This window comes from Terrapene carolina, unplaced genomic scaffold (genome assembly GCF_002925995.2).
Source record: "Terrapene carolina triunguis isolate 2854851 unplaced genomic scaffold, T_m_triunguis-2.0 Scaffold35022, whole genome shotgun sequence".
In the NCBI taxonomy this organism is placed as follows: Eukaryota; Metazoa; Chordata; order Testudines; family Emydidae; genus Terrapene; species Terrapene triunguis.
The window spans coordinates 1990357-2010885 of NW_020699373.1; the positions used below are offsets into that span (position 1 = coordinate 1990357).

A 20529-nucleotide genomic window follows, 5' to 3' on the forward strand; every position below is an offset into this window, starting at 1 on the left:
TCATTGCATCACAGGAGTGAAATGAGTGTTATATATTCACCAAAACAGATTGTTAGTTGGCATTTGCTTTTTGCTTATGGCTCAACCTCAGATCCATGCTCTTCTGCTATCTGTTCTGTGATGTGTTACTGCTGTCCTCCGTCCCTGCCTTTCAGTGTCATTTGACCAGTGGCCACATTTTTACTGCCAGCAGAGCCCTTCCCCGCCTACTCTGGTGCTTCTCCATCCAAGATGAACAGTGGGTTTTGCCACTCCAGTGTTTATTGATTAAATGATTCTGAGCTATATTTGCATGGACTGGTGCCTGTTCATTTAAAACATTCCAGAACTGGGCATTCTTAGACATATCGTGAGACTGTTCTTTAGCATCATTTGTCATACAAAGATGTGTGTTACTTGTTCCTTACTGACAAAGTGGGAGAACAACATTCACATAAGTAGAACTGTGTGGGATGGGAGTGGAAAGATGCAGAGCTCTGATTTCAGACTGTCATCTTACATAATTAGTCGGTCTCAAATAAGTAAAATCAGGTCATCTAAGCAAAGCTGTGAAAGAAACAATATAGATCACACAAAGAACTAAGTGGTTTATAGCTTCTAGAAAGCATACATCAGATGGGTGTGTTAGAGAGACAGGAAGGAGAGGGGGGAGAAATTGGAAACTTACGTAAGGCAAGGTAGCAGTGGGAGCTCTTGCTGCTAAAAAGCAGCAACTTGTTTGTTGAAGTTGTGAAATCCATAAATGTGAACATTGAACTCCTGGCAGAAGCTGCAGTGTTCTCTTCCATGATTCGGATATAACAATACCATGAGACTAATGATCTCTGTTGTTAGTATTGCCTCTGATATGTTATCACTGAATTAAGGAAAGAAACAAGGTCAACTGCATTTATTTAGTCAGCAAGAAAAGATTTGTCAGCTAAGGTACTTGAAGGATTACTGGACTATTTTCAGTGGAGAGAGCGAAGATTAAGCATTTAATCTGTGCTGCCCTAAAAAACTGGCAGCAGGAGGTTGAGTGTGCTGGCTGACTTCCATGTGTTTCTTAATCTATTCATTTATCAATTTTATTTTGCCTAGTTTAGTATGATGCTTTCTTATTTCACAACCTGGAGAGGAAAAGTTAAAAATAAATCTGTGATCTAAGACCAGAGTGTTTACATTGTAAAGTATAAATAATACATACAAATGTTGTATATTGTGACCAATGTCACTAGTCTTGTTCATACAGCCTGTCTTCAGAGAAGAGTAATATGCAGGAGTGCAATTTGTTTTCAAGGCCTGAGTATTCAGGGGCAAATTGGACCCCTATTCTGCAACAAGATCCCTGGATTTGGCAGCACTCAGGGGTTTGATTTGCCCAGTTTTATGTTCTATAATTCCTTCTGGAATAAACTGCATCAGAATTGAAGGGAGAAATCTTTTGTATTACCACTGCACATGGCATATTATTACTGAGAATAAAGTAAAATATAAAGTTCCTTAGTATTCTAGCCTCTGATGTTCCTGGGTAGGAAGCTGGGAAAGTTTGAGATCTATTTATGACCTGTTCACTAAACCTTAATTATGAATGATGTACAACTTCATCTAGCTGTTGATTCTGCCAGTTGCAGGTGAGTAAAGGTCCCTTCCTAGAGTGCCTGTATTCATGCATACACAACTGCCCCGGAAAGCACGTGGGGTTTGAAAATCCACAACATTCTCCCTCTGTAGTATGGAAAATGTTTGGAATCTTATGAAGATTTAGGCAATGGTTTATCCTGTGATAGTGACATTTACTTTGTTTAAATAACTTACACTGTATTAGTATTGTAAGACTAAAGCAAGAAAAGAATAGTTTCCTAAAACTAAATCTTTCATGTTAAGAGATTAGTGGGACTATTCACAAAGGCAACCTATAAGGGAAGAGGAGAAATGGAAGTTAATGTATAATGTCAGCGTTACTCAAATCTGCTCCTTTTTGGAAAATATTTTGATCTGTAGACTTAAATTCTAGATTAATACCTCACTTACTACTGTCTCTTCCCTTAGTTTGTTCTAAAACTGTTGACAACTGCTCATTTCTACACCAAGTCAAACAAGGCCGTTGAGTCAAAACAATTAACATTTGTTCCTGTATAACATTTTATGCTATAACATTTTCTTTTCAATCAGGTGAAAATGAAATCCTTGAAACTCTACACAATATTGCAAACAAGAACAAAATCTGGAGGTCCTACATTGGCATGGGTTATTACAACTGCTCAGTACCTCAGGCCATCGTGCGGAATTTGTTGGAGAATGCAGGATGGTAATGTATATCACTTCCTGATTACAAGCATAGAAATATTTCATATATATTGTTCTTTTTATAAGTGTGATTCATAAACAAAGATATACAACAACACTGCTGTTTGCCAAGACATTCCCATTCTTGATACAGGTGATGTGCTGGTCAGATTGAAACTTGATTAAGGGAATCATAAAAATTGTCATCCTGGCTTTAGCAGGAGTTTAATCCATAATGTGGCAGTAGAAAGGTATTGTAACTTATTTTTTCACGAATAGAGCATCTCCTTAGTTTGAAAGATCTGGTGCCTAATGCAGACTATTAGCTAAACAGGTGGCATTAAAGAAATAAGGTTACTCGAGTCAAGATGAATGTTATGAGTGGAAAGTTCACACTTCTTGTTCACTTAACCCATACTTTGACATGAATAGAAACATTCATAAGTTCAATTACTTTGAGAAAAATATAAAGAAAGACCCCAGATTAAAATAATTTTATGTTCTGCCCAAAATTTAAGCTTTGAGGTTCAAAATACTTATTCTCACTGGCATCTGCAGTTCCTGGTGGATATATCTGACTCATGAGAAACAATGATGGTTTTGTACTGACTGGAAGGAAGTAGAAAGCTGCAGAAATCTTTAGCCCATGAGATTTCTCTAACTCAGTTTTTCAAACCAAGAAGCTTAAATGTCTTGAATACAGAGTCAGAATTTGGGTGCTTCTCTTTGTTTAGCAGTTACTGAAGTAGATGAATAAATTAAGTTTACCCACTGTTAAGAATTTTTAGATGCACTGAGTGTCTCATTCAGTGTATTCTCAGGAGCATTGCTGTTGCATGAGCTCTATCTGGAAAGCTTTAGAGTATTGTCAGTCAAACTAGAACTTGACTTATTTTTCAAGAATCTGAAGAGGATAAATTTCCTTTAGTTACTTCTTGGATTATCTTTATACCATGTGCTTCACTACGACAACAGTCGTGGCCCTTTACCTCTTTAAAGACATTTCCTGATGAAGACAGCATGGTCAAAATGTTAAATATTCCCCAACCACAAATTTGGACAGAATATTTAACATTCAAAATTAAAATATGGAAAAAGCTAGAGCATTAATGTGCCAATGCCAGCTGTAATTGTTGCCTCCATATCTCCACCCACTCTGCACAAAGACTGAAGACCATCCAATATTCTGACTCACCATCCATATGCACATCTGAAATCCCTTATTCCTAGATCAATGGTCCCCAAACTTTTCAGGCTCGCACCGCCTCCTTACCCCTGTCTGTGACCCCTGGGGCTGGGAGCAGGGTCGTGCCTTGGGGGTGAGGGACGCAGCCAGGGGTAAGAAGGCAGAAGCTGGGGCTGGGAGCGGAGCTGAAGGTCTGGGTGTGGAGCTACGTGGGCAGGGCTGGGAGTGGAGTGGCACTGGTTCTGGCTGGCACTCTCTCTCCACCCCCCTGTGGGGGCTGGCCTGGGCACCGTCATGCCCCATGGATTTTCCTATGCAGCCCCCTAGGGGGGCACACCACACACAGAGTTTTTGGGACCTCTGCCATAAATATTCTCTCCTCCCTTTCTGTACAGAAGTGAAGACCTCAACTTAAGTCTTCACCGCCAAATCAACTTTGTCTTACATAAAAGCAAAGTTTTTTAAAAAGGTAGAGAAGACAGTGCTTCCGATTTAAAAAAAAAAAAATTAAGTAGAATATAAGCACAGCTAAACTAGTCACTGTAAAAAGCATTGGTAACTAAGTTCTAAGCTTGATTTGTGGAGTGTTCGTTAAGGACTGAAAACATTATGTTCATTCTCAGCCATCTGAGATCCCTTTCTGGGATGCTGAAAAACTGGCTGGCTGAGAATAAACGTAAGGTTTTAACCCTGCTTAATCATTGTTCCACACAACTAAGAAGTCTGTGCCAGGCTGGGTCTCTTTGCTTTACTTAAACATCAGGTATCTCTGCCCTCTCCCAAATTGCACCTTTTTGTATTGTTATATACTACATCTAACACAAGGCTAGATTTGTCTTGTCCCAGTCATCATCCTGCAGCATTTGCAACCTAAATATTTCAGCACTGAGCTGGTGTGCAAATATTAAAAGTGGATAGAAACTCTCCAATGAAATGCAAAAAAAGTCAGACAGCAAGTGGATTTATAGATTAGATTCCAAGTCCAGAAGGGACCATTGTGATCATCTAGTCTGAGTGCTTGTATAAACTCAGGCCATAGAAGTTTGCCAGGATAATTTCTACATCATATCTCTTAGCAAAACATCCAATTTTTATTTTAGAAAGTAACCAGTGATGGAAAATCCACCACGACCCTTGCTAAAATTTCCAGTGGTTAATTACCCTCACTGTCAAAAATTTATATATTTTTTCCAGTCTGAATTTGTCTGTCTTCATCTTCCAGCCATTGGATTGTGTTATACCTTTCCCAGCTAGACTGAAGAGCCCATTATTAAATATTTGTTTCCCATGTAGATGCTTAAACTGTAATCAAGTCACCCTTGCATAAAAGTAAACTTTTAAAAAATGTTTTAATAACGTAGTGTTGGTAAAACAGTTAAGGAAAACATTTTTGGAATGCCCTTTTTTTAAAAAGCACATCTTAGCACACAAAAGCCTAAGCTTTTGATTCCTAGGATGATGTTTTATGCTGGAGTGCAAAAAGCCATTATAAATCTCTGCAAAATTTATGGTTTTAAGAAATCAAACTTCTCTAGCAAGTCTTGAATTTTAAATGCTAGGTGTTGAAATATTGCAACCCCAGGTTTTATAGTCTAGTATTTCCCATGACGCTGTGCTTACCTTTTCTGCTCAGTTATGCACCATGACATAGCTCTTTCCTTCCCAACTTCCAAGTATCCTAATACAGAAGATATGCACACTTTAGGATTTTTTTTTTTTTAATATTGAAATATAGCATGGCCCTGGAAAGTGGGTTAGGGTAGAAAGGAATTGTTCACTTGACGTGGGTACATCTCAGTTTGAGACATATGGCCAATGCAGAGTCTTCTGTTAAAAGAACTGGGTGTGGCACTGTGAGGAAGTGAGGGGGAAGGGATTAAGGGTTTTCATTTAGCAGAGAGTGTTTTTCAGATGGGAATATTGTATGTTTTTAGAAGATTTGCTAGAGAACAGTCTTCCAGGGAAGTTAGAGCTTCTAGGAAAATAAGCATCTCTGTAGGAGTCTCAGAACAAGCTGTCTTATCCAGACAATGGTGAACAACAACTTTGTTTCACGATGAAAGACTAAATAGCTTAAATATTTTTAAATGAAAATTGTCAGAACAAGGTTACGCATTAGTCCTTATAAATGCCTGAAGTTTGAACACATAAATAGCGGCTGTTTGAGTTAGTTTCAAGAAAAGTGCTTGTTTTTGAAGTCTGAAATATGTTATGATTTCTGTACTCTAAAAGTCACCTTGATCAATCTGCTTCAAAAATTAAACTTATAAAAAAAATATTTGAGACAAGATGAGAATTCAGTCGAAAAGGCGGCTTACTTTTTTGGGATGGGGAGGGGGCGGTCAAAGTTAGTAAGCAATGAGAGTCTTAAGGTTGTAATCTCCAATCCATTCTAAATGATGGATTTTTCTACCAGGCAACTCCATTAGGCAAAAACTTGTTCGATTTTTTTCAGGATATACACTATATCAATTACTTGATTTCCTTTTTCTCCAGTTACATAGGAATTGTATATAGTTACAGGCTGCTTGCAAGCTCTAATGACACTTTCACTCTTAACACGTTTCATAGGAAAGCGTGGGGGTGGGGGGGGGTTAGGTTTCATTTTATCATTGAGAGGACATTCCGTTTTGTGGTATTAGCATAGTTAGCTCTTGAGGTCTGGAGACAGAACCAAGTGGCCTGCTATTTTTAAAACCCATTTAGTCTTTGTGTACAACAGATTTATAGCAGCTCATATCTCTGAAATCTATACAAGACTTTTCCTGGTGGGTCACTGCAAAATATTGGCCGTTTTATAAAGCATTGGCTAATCAGTATTTTTACTTTTAAAAAAAAGTTTCTATTCTCTGGGTATTCAACATTACCTGCCTCAAAACCCTGTAGTATGGTGTAAACTGCACAGCAGAGCAGGACTGCATAAACACTGCACATTTATGTGCACATGATTCCTGATAGTCTTCACATTATCATTGTGTTGAACTGTTTCCCTAGAAACAGAGCTAATTAATTCCTGTGACGTGACATGAATGTAAACTAATCACCAAAGACTACAAAATATTTGGTTTTATAAATAAGATTACAACAAGTCTAGACTTAATCGTGTTCATCTTCGTGTTAGTATTTAGAGTAATATTCATTGTCTATATCACAATGTTCGAGACTGAGTCATTTGACTTTTGTGCACTTTGGCTACAAAATTGCACTTTATAAGAATAAGGCTCATTTAAAAAAAAAGTATATATGAGGTTGAAGGCAACAAGAGTGCATGCTCAGGAAAAACACACAAGCAAAAGGGTAAAATTTTCAAAGGGCCTTAGTCCCATTGACTCAACTGAAATTTGGCTCTAAAGTCACTTAGGTACTCTTGAAACCCAGTATGTTATCACAATCAATGGGATTCTATGCTGAGTATACTTGAGTAACTTGTTTAAAGCAACTTCAGTGTTTTTTGGGGGTGGGGGGGAACAATGCTCTTTTCATGAGCTCTGTATGTTGATGGGTGCTGTGCTTAGTGCATGGCAACACTAGGTTATGGATGTGCAGTAAAAATCCCTGTGGTTTAGTTTACATGGGTTGGGAAGGCACTGTTAATGAGGCCAAAATGTGGTTCAACCAAGTGGGGATCCTTAATAGAGCTTCAGATGGACCCATAAAAATATTTCAGGACCAGTGTAATTTTTTTAAGCACTGAAAGGAAAAAATATAGTATGCAACCATATAATTAAAGACTGTATCATCATGCATATGCATAAGGGGGAAGAATGAAGGTTACACAAGTAAACTTAAATCTGGCATTTCTGAACATTTGAGTGTTTAACTCTGCAACCTTAAAGTTCAACATAATTGTGTCTGTAATACTTAGAATATTCTGCATGTGTGTTTATCAGACAGACATTCATTGTGTCGTCTTTATGCCTTAATTTATGTAGACAAATATTGCTGTCTATATTACATATAACACTTATTGCCACAATCTTGATTTTATTTAATAGTGAACATGATACTCAAAATGAAAAAAGCCAGATAATTCAAAAAATTTAAATACTGGGAGTCTTGGCTTTCTATTATAAAGCAGATTATCTCTCACCTTGTGTGTCATGAAGATATCGGTCACAAATCCTGGTAGGAGTGGTGGGGTTCTGGTAACTTTAATATCCTCATTTTTAAAGGTGCTGTGACTTTTTACCCATTAAGATTTCAAAATGAATGCTCTGTATCCCTGGGAATCCATACATCGTAGCGGTAGATAGTGTATATTTCTAGCCCTGGTGGCACATGAGATTGGATTCTGAAATTTCAAGGTCCCTCCCAGCAGGGAAGAAAATAATTAGCACTGATCCATGACTGGAAATAGTAATTCTTGGGCACATAATGTTCAGTGATACAGGCTAGAAAAAGCAAGACTATAGAAAGTATATTCTTGGACAGTCTTCCTAAGGCTTGCTGTATTCTCAAGAATCAGACTTCATATAAACCTTCAAGTGAGGGCAGGGGACTGGACCAGATGACCTTGAATCATAGGACTGGAAAGGACCTCGAGAGATCATACAGATGCTGGGTAAATCAACTTAACTGCTGTTTCATTAACCATTTGGAAAAAAAATACAGTAGCACTAAATGAAAACACTAGATAAGTTCTTAGACCTTGTAAACAACATTAAATATATACATAACTATTTTCTAAAAGTACTGAACAATTTATTGTATTTTTGAAAGATTTTAAAATAGAGTTGTGTGTCTTTGTGGAATCTGCCATTTCATCAATACTTCCCAGCAGAGATCTAGTTTGAGGCAAAGTAGAACCAAAAGAGTTGGCTTTGGAAGCAATAAAAATTATTTTCAGAATTGTAATAAGGACTCTAATTCATTAACAAAAATAAAATATGCCTGTCTTTGAAACATTCTGATTTCCACTACTTTCTAAGCCAGTTCTTTTGGTCAGTAGCCCAAGCTTTGACTAGGAAACCCAGGTTTTCAGCCAATGTCTGCCTGCCCTGCTTCAGGGATAGTTACTGCTATTTCACAATTCTTTTAAGCTTGTTTCTTGCGAGGCATGTGTAGGGTATGTCTGCACAGCAAAGAAAAAAGCACAGGGTGGGAGGGTCCCAGAGCCTGGAAGTCTATACAGCAGTGAAATAGTCCTGCAGCACGAGCCCCATAAGCTCGAGTTGCCTGGCACGGGCCACCCGTGGGTTTTTCTTTGCTATGTTGACATACCCTTAGAGTGCACCTTCAGAACTTTCAACAACATCTTAGAGCTTATAGTCATACAGATGAACAAGTCTAAGCACAGTGACAGAAAAACAAGCATAGAGAAGCAGAGAAAAATCCATACTCATTACACATACTATTTCTAGTTTTAACTTAAGACTTCTTTGTATTTTTTTCTTTAAGAGAAAGTACTGAACTTGTCTCCAGACAGCTCTAAAACATACTGGCTTGTTTAAGTAAAAAAATCTCCTTGCCACTCGGAGTGCTTCCTTTAAATCACAGCCAGACTGCAGAAATTTAGTTTGGGAATGTTAACTTGTAGAAACTCCCTTTGATCAGAAAAGACAGTGAGTGAGGGCCATATGTTTTCCTCCAATTTATTTGCACAGGAGCCTGTTTGTGTTCCTGGTCATTATGCTAATCATTCCTTTTAATTTGATTTATTGTAGTTGCTATTATGCAGATATACTACTGTCAAAGTTCCTTTAGTAGGAACCCAATTTTATCTATGACAAAATTGCTGTATAAAAACTTCAAATATTTGCCTTGTTAATACAAAACAGATTTCAGGGAAATTCCTACAAATCTGATTCCCTGGATCTCAAAAAAAAAAAAAAAAACACTTTATTTGAACTAATGATTTGAAGTTAGAATTGTTAAAGTCCAGGATTTTGGCAGTGTCTGTGACCATATTCCAGGGTGAACTAGCCTTCAAAATGAACTTTGTTAAAACAAACTCCTTTGTGTTTTAGCGTAGAATAAGTGGTTATACAACGTACAGGAGAACTGTTGAACTTCTGTACTAACATGGAGTTAGTACAGAACTTCCTTGACTTCTGTGGTGTGTGTATAAACTTTGTCTCATTAGCAGAACTAATTAAAACTGTTTTGTTGTAAATTATTTTTGCAATTCAAAGTCAGAACATGGATATCGCTAAGCTGTATTAGTGATTATGTCCAGTTCTGCAGTATTGTCTGTCACATGCATCAAACCTTATTGTAAGCCATACCAGCAGGGAGCAGAATTGGGAAGCCCTAAGATGATAAATTCCTTACTGAGAAACTTCAACACAGGTTGTATGTACAACAGGGCAAATGTCTCGAATATGAAAATTACTACCAGACATCATTCCAAATGGAAAAATGTTTAACTGTTTTCTTGAAAGTATTTGCTTTCTGTTGTGTGTTGGGATACTGAAAAATACCTTCAGCTTCCTTGACATCTGTTTAGAGCTGCATATTCTGAACCTTTCATTGTAACTTTGATCTCTTCCCATTTATCTCTACTTCAATGTATTAAAGTATCCTATGGAAATAAGAAAGTGGTTACTTTTCAATATAACCGTGGTTTCTTTTGTATAGTGTTTTTCCTGTCCATGAAACACTAGCTTACTGTGAGGGGCAAACAATGGTATCTAGAACTTTCCCGCCCCTCCATCTCAATCAGGCTATAAGGAAAACCAAACAACTGCTTAAAATCCCCCTACCCTTCCCAACTCCAATTTTTTCCTCATGGTTGCTTTAAAATAGGTTTCCATCAGAGTTCAGTTTTGATAAATACTCTGAAAAGGTTTTTAAATTGTGAATCTGTTTAACTCCTTTTTGAGTTCCTGAAGAAGGAAAACTTGGTTTAGCAATATAGACTTTTTCCAGAATTTTAATTTAGAAGGGAGAAGCTGTATCTTTTTCTCGTGCATTGTGTGGTTTATTTTTGGTGCTTTCAGAGACTATTGCATTTTTGACCGCAGATGCGGTCAGAGTCCTCAGCAGTGTTGCATCCTTGTTCAGAGAAGAATCTTAATCTATCTCTCGGTGCATACTGTATTTCTTTTGCAGTGCGAACTCTGGAGTATCTCAAATCCTGGACTGTACAACTTCAAACATAAATAGTATTAAAGCTACTGAATTGATTTCCCCCTACCCGGACTTGATTTATTTGTGGATCTCATTGAGACTTCAAGATCAAACCAATTCTGAAGGTTACATACTATGATGTAACCTACTTTATGTAAGGCTATTTGAGATTCCAGTCAGTTGTGTTTCTCCCCCATCATAATTTATTGTACCTGACAAATTTTGATTTTTCAAGAGACTATATATTTTAAGGGTTTACCATTAAGGCTGAGCTTGTAGACTTAACCCTAGTTGACTTTTCAACCCTTATTTTGCATTAAACACTAGAGTTTTTTTGAGTGGGATTTCTTCCATTAAAAAGGAAGACTGACAATTGCCCGTGAATTGGTAAATTCCTTGATGTGAAACTGAATGAGCTGGATACCAGCTGCCACAATGAGCAGTTTATTACAGAGCCAACTTCTTCATAGCACCCCAGTATTCTGAACCATTATAGCTTTGGAGTAGCCATTAAGGGGATAGTAAAGTTTGTTTGCACACTTGTATACTTCATAAAGTTATGTAGTCAGACAAATATTTTAGGCTTAGATTTTTAAATGTCTTGACCATTTCAATAATGTATTGGCTGCAAACATCAGATTTCTAAAAGCAGATTGGTTAAAAGCACAACACCAAAATGTTGAACTTGTATTAGATCTAAATATTTTATGACCCGATAGACTTTCTCCACCCCTCAGTTGCTGAGAATTAAGTTCTGTTGACCCAACCAGAAGTGTTAGCTCCTTTGCCTCTGTAATTACAGATAAATATTCTAATAATTTCATGATCTCAAAAATAGTAAATTTTAACTTAAATTCTGTTCAAAATGAGAAAAAAAGTCTATTTGCCAAGTAAAGAACCAAATTAATATTGGCGGGATAAATGTTCTCAACTTCTATGCTCTTAATACCCTCCTGGAACAACTAAAACACTTTAGTGTGCTTTTGAACAGATTTCCCTGTTTATATTCATGTAAAATAGTGGGGCGGGGGAGGGGGGAGGGAGGAAGAGAAATACTTTGTTTAAATCCATTTGCAAAGAAGCGCTAGTGACCTGATATATAAAATGTGTTTATTTAACAGGGTTACCCAGTATACCCCTTACCAACCTGAGGTTTCCCAGGGTAGACTGGAGAGCCTGTTAAATTACCAGACTATGGTGTGTGACATCACAGGAATGGATGTGGCCAATGCATCTTTACTGGATGAGGGGACTGCTGCAGCAGAGGCTATGCAACTATGTCACAGGTAACGCACGCAAATGGATTGCAAATTTAGACTCAAGAAAGAATTGTGAGGTGTTTTGCTTTATTTCCTTATGTGGGACTGAATGGTTCAGTGGACTAAAAATGACACTGTACCTCACAGTGAATCAGTCTTCTGGAGTGCTAGTCTAGTGTTTTCCACAAACACAAAATTAACTGTATATAATACTTCTTACTTTGCATTTATGAATTACATTTCTCAGAATTCAGAACATTCTCAGTGTGAAATATGTATTATAATAAAAACATGTGTATGTGGGTGAGAGAAGCAACTGTTCCATTGTAGACTGTTCTTGAGTTTTAGTTTGTTCCCTGATCCACTTAACCTTTTTTCCCCTTCTTTTAAACAGGCACAACAAGAGGAGAAAGTTCTATGTTGATGTCCGATGCCACCCTCAAACGATAGCAGTAGTCCAAACTAGAGCAAAGTAATGCCAATCTCCATCTTGCTTAATAAGTAGCACAAGCAAGCACATGAAATATTTTACCATCACACCTCTTATTCTATACTGATCAAAGATTGAATATTACAAGTACAACACTGATTATGTTGATAAATAGGCGTGCTTTGGGAAATGTAAGAGAACCTACAGTACTAGTTTGGGGACTGACTTTGGCTATACTGTAAGTATTTTATGATACTGAGGATTTCCCCTAGGATAATTCATGCAAACCTTGTAAAATATTTCATTCATATCCAGTTTAGGGGCTGAACTAACTGATTAGATCCATTTCCAATAGCTAGTACCTAAATTTCTACCTTGTTTAGCTGCAGCTAAACATCTTGCTGGTTCAATATTGCATTAGTCTATGTAAAGCAAATACAGTAATTTTGTATGATGGATGCAATCTTGTTTGTAACTAACTTATCTTCCAAATAAACAGACGTGAATTAATTCACAATTTTTAAAATGGAGGTAAACGTATAGAAAGAAAATATTTCTCCTGTCTGCACTGTTAACATACCTGTGCACATCTGAGCATTGAACTCCATTTGAACATTCTCTTACCTAGCAAATTATGCATTACTTTGAAGGAAATCAGTAAGGTTTAGTGAAACAAACTCTTAATAAATTCATAGTTACACACAAAAATCCTATATTCAGAGAATGTAAATAGAAGTTGCAAAGCCAAGCCCTCCAAAGTTAGGAAATGCAAAATATAAGTTAGTTTTGCTCCCTTCGGCATATGCAATATGATGATCTTTACTTTCATGATCACATGCTATTTTTATGGCACAATATAGCTTTCACCACCATAGATGCTCGCACTTCCTTAACTGTGTAGCAGTGGGAAGCATGTTCTATCAGCTATACTTTAAGAAAAATTATTCCCTAGATCAGTGAAGAAGTCAAATCTGTTCAATGTTATCCCAAAGTATGAAATGGCTTCAATAATTTTTGCGTTCCATCTCTTGCTTTGCAGTTACAGTGGTGTTGTCATTGAGCTGAAATTGCCCCATGAGATGGATTTCAGTGGTAAAGATGTCAGTGGAGTGCTATTTCAGTACCCAGATACTGAGGGGAAGGTGGAAGACTTCACTGAACTAGTTGAAAGAGCCCGTCAAAATGGGGTAAGATTAAGTAGTATCGTTGTTGTCCCGTCCCCCCTCCCCGACTAGTTCTGATGTTTAACTCGGCTATAACTGTAGGCATTGTAATTTTCTTTATAGATGATGTACAGAGCAAAGACTACTTTTAGGCTTCAGTTTCACATGAATGCTATAAAACAGTTTGAAATAGAATCTTGATTCCCCAAATTGATACACTGTGTATGCTTTCAGAGACGAGGCTAACAACTCTATGCTCTTACGTTTTCAGACTCTTGTCTGCTGTGCTACTGACCTCTTGGCTCTGTGTATTTTGAGGCCTCCAGGAGAGTTTGGGGTGGATGTTGCTCTGGGTAGCTCCCAGAGGTTTGGGGTACCACTCTGTTATGGGGGACCACATGCTGCCTTCTTTGCTGTCAAAGAAAACCTGGTGAGAATGATGCCTGGGAGAATGGTTGGAGTTACAAGGTAAAGTTGGGACATTTTTCTTTAATTTGTCAGCTCGAAATGTCTGATATGGCTCCCCAAATCATAGTATCTAAGCACCTCGTAATCTTTAATAAACTTATCCTTACAACGGCTCTTTCAGGTAGAGAAAATACAATTACAGCTCTACCCCGATATAATGTGACCCGATATAACACAAATTCTGATATAACACAAATTCTGATATAACACGGTAAAGCAGTGCTCCAGGGGGGCGGGGCTGCGCACTCTGGCGGATCAAAGCAAGTTCGATATAACACAGTTTCGCCTGTAACGCGGTACGATTTTTTTGGCTCCCGAGGACAGCGTTATATCGAGGTAGAGGTGTATCTTCATTTTATATATGGTGAGCTGTGACACAGACTAAGTGACATGCCCAAGGTCACACAGCACACTTCCGCCCACCCACTTCCTGGATCCCAATAGGTGTCAAGGCTCTATTGCGGAACTAAACCTGGGTCCCCCAGTCCAGTGTCCTTACTATTCCACTATTCTTCTCATAAATTAGGAGAATGAAGCATGGTTGAAATTTCCCCAAGATTATAATAAAAAAAAATTGGGTAAAGTAAAACACTGTTTACAGAGAAAACTTGAGAGAATGAAATTCTCCACTGAGAGAACTCAGAAGCAGAAGTATCTACGTTCGTTTCTATTAAAGATGTGGGGCCTGTGGGCAATAGTTTAAAAGCTCAATAATTTTGATTTAAAAAAAATAAAAAATTGGTGGCCAGGAGAGCTGTCCTCATGTGAGTCTGAGGTCCCCCACTGAAGGGACATCTCACTTTGTGGGACATGCAGGCCATCTGAATTAGCAGTATTTCACATACTTTACTAATTTTGAGCTTACCAGACTTTCAAATGTTTATCTGAACCCTTACTGAGATTCACTCCTCACTACCATAAACTTCAGGAAGCAGACAGAAAATTCAGAAAACCTGTTGAGGTATCAAGAAATTTAAGTGAAGGAAACTTGAACTACATAATGCAGTGAAGGTGGGGAAACTCTTAATGACTGGGGGGGGAGGGGGGAAGGAGGAGGGAAAACACTGAACAAAATACCTGTTTTATACCCAGTATAGTAGTGTTTTGGAATATTGAGAACACGCTTAATGGAATACACTATAACTGTCAGTTAAAAATTGTACATATTGGAACAAAAACCCTACACATGCTTCTGAAACTATACAACTTCTGAAATTAATAGGTTTTGTACTTACCACTAGCATGTTTATGAACATTTTTTTTTCTTTCTTACATTGCTTCTCACATTTATCCCAAAGAACAATATGCTTGGTGTGACACTGCACTCACCTCTCGTGAGCGCCTCCTGTTGGGCCGTGTGCAATCCTGCACTCCTTTCTTTTCCTGCATCCCCTGTCATCCTCATCAGGCAGGTCTTCAGTGGCTCAGCCCTTTGGCCAAGTCTCACACAAACACATGAAGGAACCCCTTCCAGGGTAACAAAGGTCCAACAAGGACTATTGCTTTTCCCATGTTGGTGTCTGCAGTCCTGTCTCTGGGCTCAGTTCCCAGCCCCTTCTGGGCTAGCTTTAAGTCCATCCCTGCCCTGTTATAGAGCAGTGCCCCAGGGCTTCATCACTGGAGACTTTGTTCTCAGAGGTTCTCACTGACCCAGCTGTCTAGCCGGGTCACCTATCACATTCAATCCCCTTCCAGGGGAGTAACAAAGTTCAACAAATGGTTGGCCCTTTCTAGGGTCTTCAGCCCCATCCTTGAGCCCTTTAAATTCTAGCCCCTTTCTTGGGTTTCTAAACAACACTTGTCCCCTCTTTGGGGATTTGGCCACTCTGCCAGTGGCAGGGGAGGTGGTAACCTGGGCTCACCCTCTAATCTGGATCCTGACCCAGGGACCCTACAAATAGCAGCCACGTGCTGCTTCCTTTAATAATTGCTACTGCTGTTCCCTGGGCCACTTCCCACATAGTCCCTTCCACTTCACCCTTACCTCAGGGCTGAAATTCTTCCTGGCAGAATGTCAGTGTTACCAGAACCCATCTTCTGGTTCACTCTTGAACTCCATCAAGGAGCATATTCCGTGCAGCTGTGGTCACTGCCAGGCAATGATCTACTCAGGCCCTGCAGCTCTTTTTAACTGAGCCTGCTGGGCTTTGATTGGCTGCTTCCTTGCAGACTTTCTAGGCAGGCCAGGAGGACAGACCTTTACTACTCCCTTTTCTGGGGTGGGTTGTGGTAGGACTGCAAGGCTTCAGCAGGGGGCCTCAAAGGGCCCAGTACACCCTATCACATTTGGCATTAGACTTCAGAATCATGAATCAATCTTGTAGCACAGGGGTCGGCAACGTTTGGCATGCGGCTCGCCAGGGTAAGCACCTTGACGGGCCGGGCCAGTTTATTTACCTGCTGACGCGGCAGGTTCGGCCGATCGCGGCCCCCAATGGCCGCGGTTCGCCGTCCCGAGCCAATGGGGGCGGCGGGAAGCCACGGCCAGCACATCCCTCGCCCTGCCACTTCTCGCCACCCGCCCCCATTGGCCCGGGACGGCGAACCATGGCGATTGGGGGCCGCGATGGGCCGAACCTGCCATGTCAGCAGGTAAATAAACTGGCCCGGCTCGCCATGGTGCTTACCCTGGCAAGCCGCGTGCCAAACGTTGCCGACCCTTGTTGTAGCGTATCCTAGCATGCTTATTTCAAACTATAATCACTTTAAAGCGTTGTGTATCTCAGGGGGAAAGAATGTTCATTTTATTTACTAAAGCTATGTGATATTATAGTACTTTAGGGCATGCCTTACATTTTAAGTGTGTTCTCATCTCACACTGTGTCACTAGAACATTGTGGGTAAAAAAGTTAAAATGTAAAGTTATGGTCAGAACTACAATATTTCCCAAAGGCAATTTATGCTATGACCTTCAAATTGTTGTTGTTGTTTGCTGGAGGCCTTTTAATTGATGAAGGAACCAAGCTGTATAGTTGGAAACCCTGGGACAACTGCTGGATTCAATTGTCTTTATCTTGGACACCAGACAGCAGCTGAGCAAATATTGTTTGTGAATAGTTTAGTTTATCGAGTGCCCTGAAGTCTTAGAAATGTCTGGTCTGAAACATTTCATTTTATACAAGATTGTTGCTCTCAAGTTTTCCTCTCTAGTTCTGAAAGTCTTTAAATATTAGAAATTCTTTAAGAAATTAACTGAGCTGCACAGATTGATGGATTGGTACAGACACTTAGCATCATCTTGGGCTAGTATCAATGGATTACTCAACTAATATTACATGTATTAAACAGTACTTTAAGGTAGCAGGTATTACATATGCAGAGGGTTCCTTCTTTCTTGCAGTATCTGAACTGTGCCCCTAGGAGTGTTCAATTTAAAAATCTGTGGAAAATTTTTGTAGCCCTTGATAAACACCAGTGCTTTCATAAAACTATAAAAACAGTAAAATGTGATTATTTTTTTTCTTTCTTTCTACAGTACAGGATTAGGGAAGACTGGCTAGATTCTCTAAACTTCCCCTAAAGGCCGGGGCACTTGACAGATGTGATTTGGATAAATATAGAACTTTTGGATGTTTCAGAACCTTCTACTGACTATTGCTCAAAAAAATCTCCCAATCCAGAGTATCTGTCATTTGAGGGGTAGTGAGAAGGAAGTGGGCAGGTCTGGTTCCCTTTAGTGTTATCTTAAGTGTGTGTGTGTTTGTTTTCTGAACATGAACATCTGTTCAGGGATAGGCTAAGGTTTGGGTCACTTTTTACTTTACTCAGAATGGTTATCTATCACAGTTCTTCACCCTAAAGGAATTCCACCAGTTAGCTTCAAGTTAGCAAACTAAGCATAGCAGCTCAGCTAATGCAGAGCCTGTATCAACATAAACTAACAAAAGAAATACTTCCTTTTATGGTTCAGAGATGCAAATGGAAAGGAAGTATATCGGCTTGCATTGCAAACTCGAGAGCAGCATATTAGAAGGGACAAGGCGACCAGCAACATCTGTACAGCACAGGTGACCTCTATGTCAAAAATCTTCGTGTGTGTGTGAATTTTCAATCCTGTGAAACTTGGAATTTTTGCTTGGGAAAAAGAGGATCATCTTAATCTGTTTTCATTCAAAAAGTTAGTCTTGCAGCCACTTGTCATGGAGGGGGAACTCCACTGAGTAGTGTTGAGTTCCTATAAACTGGATGCTCTACTTTGGCAGACGTAGAATTTTAACACTCCTGAATGAAGAATTCTGCTTTGTATTTGTGCAGAAATAATAATCCCACTTTCCACAGGGTGGGTATCATCTTTTAAAAGGAGTTACACTAATGCCCACTTTCCCTATGCATATTTAGTAATGGTTTTAGCTTCTTTTCCTTATATGTACTTCCGTATATGTATAGGGCCGTCCCTAGCCATTTGGGTGCCCTACGCAGCCACCCTGCGGGGGGGCTGTGTGGGGCTCCAGGCCTTGCCCCCCAGGGTCCGGGAGGCAGGAGCTGTGGGGGGCACTTTGGGGGCCCCACAGGCTCAGAGTGGCCCAGGGGATTAGCGGGGGTCCGGGAGCAGCCTGCTCCGCTTCCCTCGCCTCGGCCCCAGCCGTGTCGCTTGGGGAAGGGGGCTTGGGGGAAGGGATCCCTCCCCTCCCCCCTCACTGGCAGCAGCGGGAAGTGGAGCAGCCCGGCCCCAGCCAGCTCCCAGCCGCGGCACTCCGCTTCCCGCCGCCGGTCAGTCCGGGGTGGGGTGGGGAAAGAACCTTTCCCTAACCCCACCCCAGCGACACGGCTGGGGCCGGGGCAAGGGAAGCAGCAAGTGTGGGGGGCATCCTTTCCCCAACCTCCCCACGCTCACCGGCGGCAGGAAGTGGAGCACCGCAGCTGGGAGCTGGCGGAGTGGAGCGGGCTGCGGCTGGGTTACTCTGCTCCGCCGCTGCCGGTGAGTGCGGGGTCGCTGGAGGAAGAGGTGGAATAGGGGTGGGCTGAGGGCAGAGTGGGGGGGAGGGTAAGAGGCGGGGCAGAGGGAGTTGTCCGGGGCCCCACACCCCCCTTAGGGATGGTCCTGCCTCTTGAAGAAGGCGCAGCCCGTGGATAGGGCTGGTGCTGCTGCATATGCAGCACGTAGCTGCCTAGGGCACCATAAAATTTGGGGGAATTTGGTGCCCCAAATTTCATGGTGCCCTACGCAGCTGCGTATGCTGCATATGCCTAAGGATGGCCCTGCTTCCACACTTAAATAATTTTGGGGTCCCTAATTTTGATAAGTCAATTTGCCATTTACGTTAGACTCATCAGCATTTATGTCAATTAGTTCCCCTGGTATATCTGTGGTTCGTGCATGTATTCAGTTAAGCTCAGCATCTTTTGAACTTTCCCTAAAATTCCAAAAGTATGTTCTTGTGGTCCCATACTATGGTTTTTCCCAGCATGTAACACTTTTGTTTTCAGGCATACTTATCTTGTGACTTATTCCTTATTCCCAAACATTCATGTCAAGCTAGGTCTTGGTTATACTAAGCTACTTGTCATACAGGCCAGAGGCCTTATAGGCCCATGCGTTACAGCCTTCTAATATCTATGTCTTTATGTATATATTAGAGAGACAAGGTGGATGAGGTAATTTTTTTTTTTTTTAATTGGACCCACATCTGTTGGAGAGAGAGAGACAAGCTCAAAAGTTTCTCTCCAACAGAAGTTGGTCCAATAAAATATATTACCTCACACCCCGTATCTCTCTCTGAGGTGATGGCACTGACACGGCTATAACACTATTTACCTGCACTGAATGTACGCCACGGTTAGTGTTTTGTATATAAAGATATTAACTAAGCCCAACACTACCACTATGATGTACATAGGCAAGTATTATTATTTTGGTTTTAGATTGGGAAACTGAGGAACAGAGGTTTGATTTGCTAGCCATTAATAGAGCCAAGACTCAAATCCTGGTCTCCCAACTACCAATATTGTGCTTTAGTAACTATACCATGTTGTGTCTCAAATAGAAATCTACAGGGAGTTTTAGCAATATCTGCAGAACTTTTATACATATGGCTGGCTACAAAGATTAAGCTTACAGTTCAGTGTTTTTTTTTTTTTTTTTTTTTTTTTTTTGTCACTGAACCACTTAAACAGCAAAGGCTCTTGAATTCATGAACAATGTTACTATTTAAAATTTTTGTAAATGCATAATTTAGCAAGAAAAAGATATGTAGCTTTCCTATTTCTTAACTTTGTAGATTACCTAGAACTAAGTGTTTACCTTTTATTGATAGCTTTTTTTTTTTTAATATTGTGGTTATATAGTTGCCTTGGGACACTAAAGAAGCTAGTTATACTAAACTGCCAGCAATCAACCTTATGTGATTGTTCCTAAAATATGTTTGGACATTTTAGGCTCTTCTGGCTAACATGGCTGCCATGTATGGAGTCTATCATGGTTCGAATGGATTAAAGCACATTGCAAGAAGGGTGCATAATGCCACTCTAATCTTAGCTGAAGGTGAGTATTCAGAAATTATAAAGGGGTAGATCTTACATGTTCACACCTCTTAAAAACACTGACCTTCCATTTTTTGTCCACCAATGGTTTTAAGTAGCAGAAGAAATCCAAAATTTCTGCACCAAGTGTACACCACTGGGGTCGTCATAATATTTAGTGTTTTGTATATAAAGGTATTAACTAAGCCCAACAGTACCACTATGATG

General features: G+C 39.9%; 1 protein-coding gene across 1 annotated transcript in view; it reads left to right on the plus strand.

Annotated features, from left to right (window-relative positions):
• Positions 1–445: 445 nt before the first annotated feature.
• LOC113405323 (glycine dehydrogenase (decarboxylating), mitochondrial) overlaps positions 446–20529 on the plus strand; it is a 55205-nt gene continuing 35121 nt past the window's right edge. The window contains exons 1-7 of the mRNA XM_026646438.2: positions 446–2290; positions 11644–11808; positions 12176–12253; positions 13251–13398; positions 13646–13842; positions 17753–17849; positions 20218–20323. Of these exons, the coding sequence (XP_026502223.1) occupies positions 2226–2290; positions 11644–11808; positions 12176–12253; positions 13251–13398; positions 13646–13842; positions 17753–17849; positions 20218–20323 (856 nt within the window). The 5' untranslated portion in view covers positions 446–2225. The remainder of the gene's footprint in view (positions 2291–11643; positions 11809–12175; positions 12254–13250; positions 13399–13645; positions 13843–17752; positions 17850–20217; positions 20324–20529) is intronic.